Source organism: Danio rerio, chromosome 3 (assembly GCF_052040795.2).
Source record: "Danio rerio strain M-AB ecotype USA chromosome 3, GRCz13ab, whole genome shotgun sequence".
Taxonomy (NCBI): Eukaryota; Metazoa; Chordata; class Actinopteri; order Cypriniformes; family Danionidae; genus Danio; species Danio rerio.
Window position 1 is genome coordinate 61,373,251 of NC_141023.1, and position 14,304 is coordinate 61,387,554.

The 14,304-nt window shown below is 37.6% G+C and overlaps 1 protein-coding gene across 1 annotated transcript in view; it reads right to left on the reverse strand.

Moving 5' to 3' along the window:
- rnf213a (ring finger protein 213a) overlaps positions 1 to 14,304 on the reverse strand; it is a 194,609-nt gene that overhangs the window by 84,805 nt on the left and 95,500 nt on the right. Inside the window, exons 57-64 of the mRNA NM_001353835.3 lie at positions 12,539 to 12,713; positions 12,355 to 12,449; positions 11,893 to 12,144; positions 11,269 to 11,401; positions 9,446 to 9,529; positions 8,964 to 9,144; positions 5,948 to 6,149; positions 4,588 to 4,665 (exon numbers count right to left, since the gene is read on the reverse strand). Of these exons, the coding sequence (NP_001340764.1) occupies positions 4,588 to 4,665; positions 5,948 to 6,149; positions 8,964 to 9,144; positions 9,446 to 9,529; positions 11,269 to 11,401; positions 11,893 to 12,144; positions 12,355 to 12,449; positions 12,539 to 12,713 (1,200 nt within the window). The remainder of the gene's footprint in view (positions 1 to 4,587; positions 4,666 to 5,947; positions 6,150 to 8,963; positions 9,145 to 9,445; positions 9,530 to 11,268; positions 11,402 to 11,892; positions 12,145 to 12,354; positions 12,450 to 12,538; positions 12,714 to 14,304) is intronic.

The window sequence follows — 14,304 nt, forward strand, 5'->3', positions numbered from 1 at the left end:
AGACCAACCGTTTTCGTTTAACTTGCGAACTAATTTAACGTAGAACTTGCGAAAATGGACTTGAGGCGATATCTCCGTAACGCATTCACCGATTCACACCAAACTTGGTGTGTATTATGACAACTAGGGTCTAAGGTTAATTGCGGAGTTTCGGCGCACTGCCCCCTAGTGGTCCGGAGATACTAAAAACTTGCTTTTTGGCTTATAACGTCTCAACCTTTCATCCGAAACTCATGAAACTGGTCTCATTACATCCGGCAGAGCATGCCGAGTCGAATGATGTCTGATTTTCACAGGTCAGCCATTTTGGGCGTCGCCCATTTCGATTTTTGGCCAAAAATGCTAAATTTTACCAACACATTCACATATCATTACACAACATTGTATGCATCTTCAACCCCATGCCCTGAAAGTACTCAAAAACGTCTGGAGCAGCGCCACCTTATGGCCAATAGTGCTTGGCCCCTTAATTGCTGCTTGCAGCTATATTTAGGGGCCAAGCACCGTAGGTGCGTAGGCACCTATTGCTTTCGTTAGTGTTCTTATTATTATTATTATTATTATTATTATTATTATTATTCTTCTTCTTCTTCTTCTTCTTCCGTTTCTTCCGCCAGATTTGAATGGCAGCCCATATAGGCGTATGCGGGAAAGTTGTATAATTTGGCACAATGATAGAGGCCAGTATTAACATTAATCACACCAAACATGAAGTCTCAAAATCAAACTCTCTAGCGCCACCACTTGTCCAAACTTTCACGTATGTTTATCATCATAACTTTTGAACCGAATGGGCTACAATCAAAATTCTTTTTTCCTCTGATTCCTTGGCTCAGTCCGATTCAAACGCACCCTATGACGTCATTTTCCGTCATGAATTTTTTCGCGCTATTTTAAATTTTTCGAAAAACCTGTTTGATCGAACTCGTCCTAGGCCGTGTCTCCGATTTTCACCAAAATTGAATCACATGATCTACAGACCATGCCAACCAAAAGTTATGGAATTCAAGTTGATTTGACCAACCGTTTTTGTTTAACTTCCGAACTAATTTAACGTTGAACTTGCAAAAATGGACTTGAGGCGATATCTCTGTAACGCATTTACCGATTCACACCAAACTTGGTGAGTGTTATGACGACTAGGGTCTAAGGTTAATTGCGGAGTTTCGGCGCACTGCCCCCTAGTGGTCCGGAGATACAAAAAACTTGCTTTTTGGCTTATAACGTCTCAACCTTTCGTCCGAAACTCATGAAACTGGTCTCATTACATCCGGCAGAGCATGCGGAGTCGAATGATGTCTGATTTTCACAGGTCAGCCATTTTGGGCGTCGCCCATTTCGATTTTTGGCCAAAAATGCTATATTTTACCAACATATTCACATATCATTACAAAACATGGTATACATCTTCAACCCCATGCCCTGAAAGTACTCAAAAACGTCTGGAGCAGCGCCACCTTATGGCCAATAGTGCTTGGCCCCTTAATTGCTGCTTGCAGCTATATTTATTATTATTCTTCTTCTTCTTCCGTTTCTTCCGCCGGATTTGAATGGCAGCCCATATAGGCGTATGCGGGAAAGTTGTATAATTTGGCACAATGATAGAGGCCAGTATTAACATTAATCAGGCCAATTATGAAGTCTCAAAATCAAACTCTTTAGCGCCACCACTTGTCCAAACTTTCACGTATGTTTATCATGATAACTTTTGAACCGAATGGGCTACAATCAAAATTCTTTTTTCCTCTGATTCCTTGGCTCAGTCCTATTCAAACCCACCCTATGACGTCATTTTCCGTCATGAATTTTTTCGCGCTATTTTAAATTTTTCGAAAAACCTATTTGATCGAACTCGTCCTAGGCCGTGTCTCCGATTTTCACCAAAATTGAATCACATGATCTACAGACCATGCCAACCAAAAGTTATGGAATTCAAGTTGATTTGACCAACCGTTTTCGTTTAACTTGCGAACTAATTTAATGTAGAACTTGCGAAAATGGACTTGAGGCGATATCTCTGTAACGCATTCACCGATTCACACCAAACTTGGTGTGTGTTATGACAACTAGGGTCTAAGGTTAATTACGGAGTTTCGACGCACTGCCCCCTAGTGGTCTGGAGATACTAAAAACTTGCTTTTTGGCTTATAACGTCTCAACCTTTCGTCCGAAACTCATGAAACTGGTCTTATTACATCCGGCAGAGCATGCCGAGTCGAATGATGTCTGATTTTCACAGATCAGCCATTTTGGGCGTCGCCCATTTCGATTTTTGGCCAAAAATGCTATATTTTACCAACACATTCACATATCATTACAAAACATGGTATGCATCTTCAACCCCATGCCCTGAAAGTACTCAAAAACATCTGGAGCAGCGCCACCTTATGGCCAATAGTGCTTGGCCCCTTAATTGCTGCTTGCAGCTATATTTGGTGTTGTTATTTTTAAGTTCATGAGTGGTTGTGTAAGCATTTCACTGCAAATCATACTGTATATGCAGCCCAGGCTGACTGTGGGTACCAACCCCTGTATACATTTCTGGAGAGTGCAAAATACGTCCCAGGAGGTACGTTTATTTTGAAGTTTTTGTTTTCGCAAATCTACCAGAGGTTACTGTGCAAGCTTTTTCAAAATCTCAACCTGTGAGTGCCATTTGCACCTGCTCTTCTCATGTAAATCCACAAGAGGCCGCTGTTAACTGACTGACCGACTGAACGAACCGATCCACCCACCTCCTTCTCTAAACCCAACCAATAGTGTTTTCAAAAGTACAGACTGACTTGCACAGCCTCTTCCCTAAACCCAACCGACAACGTTTTCAAAAGCACCGACTGACCCACCCTCTCACTTCTCTAAACCCAAATGACAGCATTTTCACAAGCAATCCAGAAAAAGAAAAGCCTTCGTTGTTGCCTGATTTTACCAGGTTTTCAGATCTTACCACGTACTCACACTGTTATTTACTTGTTTATTTTACTTTTTGGCTTTTGTTTTTGTTTTACCCGCTTTCTGGAATCATTCTTGGCCAAACTCGAACCCCATCGTCACGGTCAACTCTGCTCTGCCTCCCAAGTCCGCAATATACAGGGCGAGCCACTGGGCAAACTGGTAACAGCGAAAAAGCTGTGCAAACTGCGGTAAAGGGTCAGCTGGTAGCTCAAACAGAAACAGAAGCCGTCGGAGGCTTCATACCACCCCAAATTCGTTTTAAAGACGAAATGCAGCCATACGTACCTCTGGTCACATAATTCTCGCTCCCTAGAAATGTATACGGGGGTACGTAGCCCATGTTGTGTATATGACTATCCATGTGACAAATACAATTTGAATTTGTAAGGATTGTGAAATATTTCAATATGCTACAAGTATCTCTTCAGCAAAACCTTAAATAACAAATTAAAGGAGCAGCGCAAAAAAGCTTTTTTTACTTTTTGTCCTGTTTCAAGTTCAAATATTTAAAGATTCTTAAATAAAGAAGCATTTTCTAGACAAGTTGAAAATATATATTTTTTTAGAAATAATGTCAAAAAAATGTTAAAAAGCTAAATTATCTGGATGTAATCTTATTTCAAAGAGAAAACAAGATCATTTTAATTACCCCACTGGAAGATTATTTTCCCATTTTAAGCAAAAACTAACTTATTTTTCAGTTATTATTTCTGAAAAGAAGACAGTGTTTTTATCCTGTCTAGAAAATGCTTCTTGATTCAGGTATTTTTAGATATTTGGACTTGAAACAAGACAATTCTAAGTAACAAAAGGCATTTTAGTGCAATGTGCATTTGAATTGTTAAACATTTACACGGTTCATTAAATGCCTTTTAAAACTAAAGCTTTTTTACATACAGTTGAAGTCAGAATTATTAGCCCCCCTTTTAATTTCCCAAAATATGTTTAACAGAGCATGGAAATGTTCACAGTATGTCTGATAATATTTTTTCTTCAGGAGAAAGTCTTATTTGTTTTATTTCGGCAACAATAAAAGCAGTTATACATTTTTTAAACACCATTTACAAGTACAAAATGATTAAAATTATTATGCACCAAGTACAAAATTATTAGCCCCTTTAAGCTATAATTTTTTTTCAATAGTCTACAGAACAAACCATCGCTATACAATAACTTGCCTTATTACCCTTACCTGCCTAGCTAACCTAGTTACCCTAGTTAAGCCTTTAAATGTCACTTTAAGCTGTAGAGAAGTGTCTTGAAAAATATCTAGTCAAATATTAGTTACTGTCATCATGGCAAAGATAAAATAAATCAGCTATAAGAAATGAGTTTTTAAAACTATTATTTGATTAGATTAGGATATGATTAGAAATGTGTTGAAAAAAATCAGCTTTCCGTTAAACAGAAATTGGGGAAAAAATAAACAGGGGGTCTAATAATTCAGGGGGGCTAATAATTCTGACTTCAACTGTATTTCATTTTTATTCATTTTACTTTTTTTTTTCGAATGCAGAATAAAACAAGTGATTAATTAAAATAAAGTCAAAATAATATGAGAGGTTCTTATAATTCAACATTTCAGATATACCTGTATGAGACAGTGATTATTATGCATTGAACAATGTAACTTACCTGCTGAACTTTACCCTTCACATCTTTAAATATGATCTCATAATTTCTGTCTTGTCTGTTTACCAATGTCGGAATCCCCTGAAGCAGACAAAAACAAACAAACAAAAAAAACAGTAAGTGAAAGAGAATTATGCATTTACCTATTTGCATAACAGAGAGGAGAAAATAGGTATTGAACTTGTTTTTTTCCTGTGAATAATATTTCTAAAGAAGCTGTTGACATGGAATTGAACCAGATTTAGGTAAAAACCCAAACATTACAAATGTAAAAATAAAACAAAACCCCCAAAAACATGAAATATTAGTTATGTGTAATAATGAAATGTAGGAAAATGTACTGAACTACTGAAACATGGTAATGCTTTGTATAAAGGACAGCTTAAAGACACCTCTCATATAGAGAATGAAGTCACATGCATTGCTCAGGTGTGAGTTTGTCAAAGACTTCAACAGAGAGTAAACATCTTGATGGTCCTGTGGGTCTCATCTATAAAACCTGATCTTTAGTTTGTATTTTATATTGGATTTTAATTCAGGTCAGGTGAGTGGCTGGGCCATTCTACAGCTTGATTTTCTTTCTCTGAAAGCATTTGAGAGTTTCCTTTGCTGTGTTTTTGATCATGGTCAGGCTGAAATGTCCACCCTGGTTTTACCTTCATCATCCTGCTAATGTAGATGTTGGACTGAAGCAGCTGATATTAACTTACGCTGATGAAGGCAATAGGGTTGCTGAAGAAATACTGAGAGATTCCAGCTGCTGTCTGGGCGTTCACTGCCTTTCCACACCTCCCTTTCTTCATGTGTTCAATTGTTTTTCCCTGTGTCATTCCATTTTATTATGCATAGCTTAATTTGTAAACTAATTAGCCTTGTTTTCTTAGCATATATGGATTTGTTTGCTTGTTACCAACATCTGGTCAACATTTCAAGTCAACAGCACCTTTATAAATGTTTTCTGAGAAAAATGGTAACGTGTTCAGTACTTATTTTCCCTGCTGTATACATACCATAAAAACAGTCTTAAGTTACACAAGTAAATTTGTAGGAATAGCCAGCAATACACTGTATGAGACATATTTTTAGACTGATGTGTCAAAAACACATCATTAAAGACTATTTGTACATGTATTGCTAGGATCTTGATCTGTACAACCATATAAGGCAGTTTTCTCAATGTTTCTCAATTCCAGATGTTCAAAAATGCATCTTAACCAAATTTTGTCCAATCCTAGCTTACCATAAATCAATGGAACTCTTATTTATTTGGCTTTCATGTGTATAAATCTCTTTTTTTTTTTTAAGTGTCCCTTTTTTGACTGGTTTTGTGGTCAAATACATCTCTTTAGGTGCCATAACATACATTAATTGTGATGAGTGGTTTGCCTTGAAGAAAGCGGGTGAGGATCTGTTGCTGAATCTTGGGCAGGTCGTACTCCAGCAGTGTTTCCTGTCCACACTCCATGCTGTACTGGCAGTTGGCAAGCACCAGGGGCAGCAGATCCCGGTCATACTCATAACGGATAACATGCAGCTCTGTCAGTTCTGCTGGGCTTATCTTGTAACTGGAAAAGGGGACAAAAATAATATGGAGAAATATAGCATGCATCTAGGAAATTAGGCACATCATTAACTTTATTGTAATTTCTATGATGAAAAAAGGACATATTGTAAAATGCAGTAAAATTAAGTATATGTAGTATTGCACTTTAATAGACTAAATTAACCTCTTCAGACCTGATTTATGTTCTGACATGAATTGTGTCCGAAAAAAAATACATAATCACTTCAATAAATGGGATGAAATAGTTATTTTACATGTTTAAATTATCATTGGTGGTCATTTTTGTCATCCATTTCAGTAGACTTTAGATCTTATGTTTGTCTCAAAAATATATTACCATAACATTTTTAGACTTTCCCCGGGATGTTAAGGAGTGTGATTACCTATAGTTGGGGGAACATTATTGGAAACTATTTCACATATCTACAGACAATTTAGGATGAGTTACACCATGATTAACTGTATTAAGAGTTATGGATTTGTTCTAATAAATGACTCTAGATTATTAGTGACTACTAGGGATGCAACAATACAGTTAGCCCACAGTTCAATGCATACCTTGGTTTTTTAACACTGTTTTCGGTTCAGTTCGGTTCTGTTCTTATGGCTTGACACAAGTTTTTTTGTTTGTTTTTTTTTTTGTTATGGTAATAGGAACAGTAAGAGGTTAAGGAAAAAATAAACAATTTATTGCAATACTTTGTTTTACTTAAAAGCCAAGAAAAGTACACAAGTTCCTAGTGTACTGTATAAAAAAATAACACTGAAATCTCACAGCTGCTGGTAGCCCATGTACAAACTTGGGAAAAACATAAAATCCTACACTTTGAAAATAAACATACATGTGAAGTTAATAAAGATAAATTGGCCATTTCAAATAACATATTTGCACTTAAGTAAACATAAATAAACCATCTTAATTATCTCGTTGCTGAAAAAGGTGCGAGATGGTAGTCTGTAACGCGGATCGAGTGCTTTTATAAGATGACAAAAGCCCACATCTCCAATCATCGAAAACAAATTGTTTTGTGGAGGACTTTATTACCTTCTCTGCTATTCTGCCTTCAGACAGTGATATTGCTGGGTGATTTGAATTTTTGAATTTAAACGTACTACTGGGTCGTTAGAAAAGTATGTTCTATACCAGGGGTTGGCAACCCAAAATGTTGAAAGAGCCATATTGGACCAAAAAAAAAAAAAAAACAAATATGTCTGTACCCACAAAAAATGTAAAGCCTTATATAAGCCTTATAATGAAGGAAACACATGCTGTGTGTATCTATATTAGCTATATTAGCCTACTATCAAAATGACTAAATTGGCTACAAATACATAATGAGCCTTCATGATTAAATAGCCACTGAAATCAGGTGGTTGGTGTTTATTTTGTTGTCATTAAAACACTTCAGCACAGCCTCTTGTCTTTTAGTGTTATTAATTTGATCATTTCTTCTTGCGGCCCATCAGAGTTCACATACCTGCATAAAAGCGCATTGAATATCGGTCACATCACAGGCAATTGAGTATGCTGGCACTGAATTAATGTCCTTGGTTTGCTGATTGGTGATGTTACCTGCCAATTTAATAGCCCTTTCCTTCACTGTCTTAGTGGAGAGAGGTATATCTTTATTTTTTTGTATTATCTTGGTTTTGTTTTTAAAGTTTGCAAATAGGTGTTCTAATATGTCATACCATCTTTGAACGGTTTTCCATGCTTTATTATCTCCTGGTTTGTTTACAACAGCCACCTGCCTGGTATCCCACCCTGCTGATAGAAACGTGTGTCGCAGGCTATGACGCAAATCTTCGTTGACAGAAATGTTGAAATTAAATATTAATTCTACACATTTTGACAGCATTTGAAAACAAAAATGTTTGTCCTCCTATAGAAATCATATTAAAACAAAAAAATATATTAACCTTCCCCATCTTTTTGCATTTTCAAACATTTTTGAAAAAGCTCCAGGGAGCCACAAGGGCAACGCTAAAGAGCCGCATGCGGCTCTAGAACCGCGGGTTGCTGATCCCTGTTCTATACAGTATGAATTTGAAAAGTATGAATGGAATTCGGACGTACTACATCCGCCATTTTGTCATGGTCACGTGACCTACCTGCGTCAGTTGCGTCGCCTCACTTCCATTCATGAATCCTCTCACGGGGCATTATGGGATAGCGCAGCATGCATGGGATGCGCACTTCAGAATCTCGCCGGAAGTAGTAAGTCATCCGGGTACTTCTCGACTACTGATTTTCGATTTCTATGAATTTGGACATACTACTCGTCTCGAATACTGATTTTAGCGTACTATATAGTATGGAAGTATGCGGTTTCGGACGCAGCCATGGTTATATGTGTAAAGCACAGTTATTTTTTTTGTTCACTGTTTATTCTTTCATTGGCATTATACTCAACGGCAAAACCGAAATGTCCTTACACCGCAGATTTAAAAGACGCCGGGGCTTCCTCGTACTGTTGCCTCACTTCTTCACCGCCGCTAGTCCAGGTTAAAGTGTGGAATGATGGTTAGCGCCCCCTAACTTTAGAGCATAGTGATTGGATATTTACTCGCAGGGAGGAGTTTCCTCATCTCAGCTCATAGACTTACAGGCACACACAAACAGTCAATTCAGGGAGATATAAAACGCAAATAAATTATTTAAACGTAAAACCGAGAAAACCACAATTCACAAGCACGTATTAAACCGTGGAGGTCGTACCGAACGGTTCAATATTATATTGAGAAATTGTGGCATCCCTAGTGACTACTATATGAAGCAACACAATTGGCAATGGATATCTGATGAATCTCTTACTCTGAGTCATCTCCGGTGTGTTTTTCCACAGTGTACATCAGGTCATTGTGAATGGTGATGAGGTAACTGACGAGGGCAGTGGAGCACAGGCCCAGGCCACGTCTCTGTGGCAGCAGCACCTGCAGGTCAGCATCCAGACCAAGATCCTTCTCAGTGTAGTCAGCCGGAAGCTTGATCTCTCCTTTCAGAAACAGATCATTCCATGTATCAATTTATGTATCAAACAGGGTCACATCTTCAAGAAATGATCTGGTTTTTCTGCACTGATAAGTGATTTTAGCAAAGACGACATGTTACACAATATGAAAAGAACACGATTTTGTGTCATTAGTTAAGCAGTTAAGGTTATTTCTGTCTATAGTTTACCTTTTAATTCATAGATCACATTTTATAAGCAATCATTTGCAAATTCTGTCAGTTTTTTAAATATGTTTTTTTTTAAATAGAAATACGGGTTTAAGTAAAAATAAATGATGGCTTACCTGTGTTAGCCAGAGATACCCTTATTTGGTTCCACGTTGTCAAGAAGATTTTGATGCGCTTTTCATACCAAGCAGTGAGTGAAGCTGTTTAATGAAAATATCACTATTACTATGCTGTGCATTGAACATAATCTTTACATATATAAATAGCAAAGTTGCACATATTTGTGCACACACATATGCTTGAACATATACAACACTATGCTTGAACATATACGACACTAAAACATATACAACACTAAAACCAAAAGGTTGGGGGTAAATGTACCCAATGTATGCCTTCTATCAATGGTACCAGTACACATTTGCCAGTTACTCATGCTGCTGGTGTGCTGTTGCACCTCTGGATGGTTTCACTTTGATCAAGTTACTGTATCATGCCAGGTTCACACCAAATGTGAAACGCTCATTCGCAGAACTCGGTTGAAGAACGTGTTTATGGCAAACATGTCATGTAGGTTTTAGATGCATGTCATCTGAGGGCGTAAACGTTGAGCACATTCAGTTCCGGGGTTCCTGCTTTTCCCTAGACAGAGTTCTTGCCCGACAGAGATTTCTCTGGAGTCTCTCAATCATCATACAATGTTATTTACAGTGTGTTAGTTGATGAAAGATGTTCATTTTAATTACAATGACAATTTATCTTGATTTTTAGCACAAAACAAAAACCAATGATCCTTAAAACGTCTTAAAAGTCTTAAAAAGACTTACAAAGTCTAAAATTAGAAAATCGAAATTTAAGGCCTTAAAAATGTTAAATTTGCTGTTCTAGGTCGTAAATATTTTTGCACAGGTCTTACTTTTCCAATGTTCATGTAACGCTACATCTAAAGCTCATTTAAATTCTTTTTTGTTGCTGTTGCTTGGTTTTCGTAGTGTAGTTCTCTATTTCACTAGTCCAATTGTAATTTGCGGTATTACAACTACAAACGAGACCAACATGCAATAGCCAATCAGCTTTCTGTTATTGAACTCAGAGAGCAAGGCGAATGTACAATAACTAGCTTAATTACCCTAACCTGCCTAGTCAAAGTGTACTTTGTCAGTAAGTGTACTTCTTGCCATAATATAATTTCATAATAATATAATATAAACAATTATAATTGTAGAGCAACCCAAGTTCTGTAGTCCTTAATATTTAACTTTAATAGGTAGAACTGTCTTAGATGTGAAAAAAAGCAAGTGATGCATCATTTAGATTAAAAAAATCTTGAATGGTTATAAAAATCTTTATAATAAATTATAAAAATAATAAAAAACTTTTATCTTGAATGATATTAATGATATGACTATGGAAGTTCTGATATGGAAATAATGATATGTTCTGGAAGCTTTCTACTTCTCTGTTTATCTGTCTGATTTTACTGTCTATTTCTTTTGACCGCCCTCTGTCATTTAAAAGAATATCTCAATGGCGAACGCGTCAAGTTTAAAAGCCTCGTCCATTTCATGATGTGTGCGATGTGGCGCCAGGCGAAAGTATAAATCAGCCTTAAGATGTTTGTTTGTTTTTCCTGTAGCTCAATGGTGCATCTAACCTGTCTTTAGTACTGTTCAATTTGAATACATTTGTTTTACCACAAATTTTGTGATTTTGCATTTTCTCTTTATTTGTATGCATGTTTTCAAAATTGCGATATAGGTCTTAAATTTAATACTTAATGGTCTTAAAATGGTCTTAAATTTTACATTATGATATCTGCAGAAACCCTATCAACTTTGCTACAGTAGCAAAGCCTGATATAATCATTTTATAACCAAACACGAAACCTTTCTCCATAAACATTTCACCTGCTTATTTTTTTTCAAAATGGACTTTTTACCTGCTTTCTGGTCTTGCAGGAACTCGCGTATGGTTTTGTAGGTTAAGTCTGTTATGTTCTGGAACTTCTTTACTAAATCCCTCTGTAGAACCAAGATGTCAGGCAGGAACCTCACCAGCCGAAGCTCTGCTTCCTAAAATAAATTGTTAACATCTCATTAGTCTCAAAGTATCCACACCCTAATCTCACACTTTCATTCTCACATCTAAACACAACTTAATGGTATTTTGTGTTTACACAATCATGTTTATCCAACTGTATATTTAGTTTAGCTGGTCTAATCTGTACTAACCTCAGGAAACATGCATAAGGATTGCAAATTCTACCAATATTGTGTCAATATTTACATATTTTCCATAATTACTCATTGATTTTTTTCACAGTTTTAATACTGCAGATGAACGCGCATTTAAGTATAACTATAAGCAGCCAATTAAAATAGTGATTTCTATTTCTATATAACCAAAACACTTTCCTGTTTATACTTTCAATTGTCCTGTCCCATTAAGGGTAAAAATATAAAACAACAACAACAAAAAATCTTAAACAAGCAGAATTCACTGTATATCACTGTATATCACAGAACTGTACATCATGAATCTGTATTGCTGATGAACATCTTACCCTCTGAAGGAATCTCCAGAGGACAGGCAAAGTGTCCCGGCCATTATTCTGCTCCACAATATGGGTAAGACTCATCAGTGAGACCTTATTCCTGCAGCTCCAGATGGATGAATTATGAATGAGGGAGTTCTGAGGCAGAGAACGCAGGAAACGCCCTGGTTCCCCAAATGTCAGCTTCATCACCGGATTAGAAGATACTCGCTCATCTTCCCTGATGAAGGCGTTCACTTCCTTTAGCTGATGCTCCAAAACCTGAGAGAGATTACAATTCAATGAATAATCCTCTCAAATACTTTGGTTTGTTTGCAAGTACTTTTAAAAGGTGGAACAGTTAATCAACCATTCCATCTCATTTAACCAATTGGTTTTTGCCTAATGTTACTTCCCTACTCAATTTACCTGTGATAAAAGTTATCATTCTTATGCGTTTTGTGATCTACTAAAAGATGGAATGTTGTTTACCTTCAGATGATGTGTGATGACGTCATTATTCATGGCATTTTCCCACCCATTTCTTGCATCTTTAGTGGAAAGGTTTGGATCATATGGATCAGGCCCTGCTTACAAGGTGATATTGCTTGAATTAATGAAACAGGACTGGTATGGCAAGTAGCAAATGCAAACTTATAGTTGCAGGTGTTCGTACATTGGCTGGTCTGATGGGGTTCCAGTAGACTGTGGATGGCCAAATGGATGGTAGAGACTGTATCATCCACTCCTTTGCCCAGTGCCTTGCTCAGCTGCTCCATGTCTTTCAAGAGATGTTGCATCAGAAATGCATCAGGATGCACCACAGCAGGCTTGATAATCTGCATTATACTCTGAACAGAAACGGGCAAAGATAGGAGATACTGGTAAAAGTGCCGTCAGAAAAATATTGTCTTCAATTCAAACATATCCATCCATCCATCCATCCATCAAATGCCCCTTTCACACAGTGATACCGGTAAATATCCGGAAAATTTCCGGAACGACTTTACCGGTATATTGAAAAAAGCGCTGTTCACACAGGCGAGGACGTTACGGAAATTTTCCGGAAAAGAGCATTCACACATCCATTCCAAAATACCGGTAAATTCTGACATCATTCACCACAAATGAGCTTTAAACGGCTGCGCTTGTATTTGTAAACATTTGACTATAAATTACAAACTCTGTGGATGATCAATATTGTGAACAACTTTCGCAGGATCACTTTCTCATGTCGAGATTCATAATATGTGCGTGTGCAGGCGCTCACAGGCTGTTTTCACAGGCACACGCAAAGCTTGAAGGTAAACAAACAACGGCTTATCATAAGCATCTCATCGATGATTATTTACACAGTTGGCATTAAGAAAAACATATAAACTTTATCTGACTAACTTCTAGCAGCTAAAGGTGTCTGGAAAAATATTCAAAAGCTTTTATTCTCATGAACCGCGCGGACGTAAACGCGTCTGAATGTTGTGATTGGCTAAAGCAGACGTCTCACGTCAGCACGTTCTAGACGTGCACGCGCTTATTACGGTAATCTTCCTTCTGCATTCACACAGCGCAGCATTCCGGCAAATTGCCGGTAATGTTACAACTTCTCTTTCCGGAAAATAGCCAGAACGAATTTACCGGTATTTTCAAAAAGGACCTGTTCACACATACAACCTTTCCGGAAAATTGCCGGCAATTTTCCGGAAAGGTCTGTATGTGTGAAAGGGGCTATAGTCTGTCAGGGTGGTGGACAAGTACAATCTTAGGCGTAAAAGCTGCCCTCCCCCTCTTCTTTTATACATTTCTTAAGGTTTATTTTTAAAGAATGGGCCTATACAGTTTCCTTTTTCTAAGTTTAGCGTATCACTTAGGCCAATTCTATTTGTGCTCCCCTTGGCCATTAAAACAGAGTGTGAAGGGAAAGGGCTTCAAATTTGACCCCTAAGAAATGGGACAGCACTACAGCACCTCCACACGCCATCACATGACATCGCGATCTCATGCTTCATTAAAACATTGTGCTTGCTTGTTGTAAAAATTCATAATAATGACAAAAAAATACTAATTTGTGGATCTCCTTACCTCCGGGTGCAGCTATCCAGCCATTGTGGCTGGTGTATTCTGGGAAATTTTCTTAACCCTTGGTTTCAAATGTTGTCCTAAAAAAATCTCAGTTCAAAGGGCTATCTACCCCTTGCCCTTAGCCCTACACCTTCGAGCTAAAGAGAACTGGGACACCTCTACCCCTTCACGGGAACGCGCAAAACGAGGGGTAGGGGTAAGGGGAAGAGCTAAGGGGTAGAATTGGGATTGGGCATTAATCTTTGACCTGGAGAGAGTCAATTAGAACACCTGTTGACATGCGCTGGGCCAATACTGGGACCACATCACCTTAGGGTGTACTCACACTAGGCACTGCAATTTTACCTTCCAGGCCCGCTCACG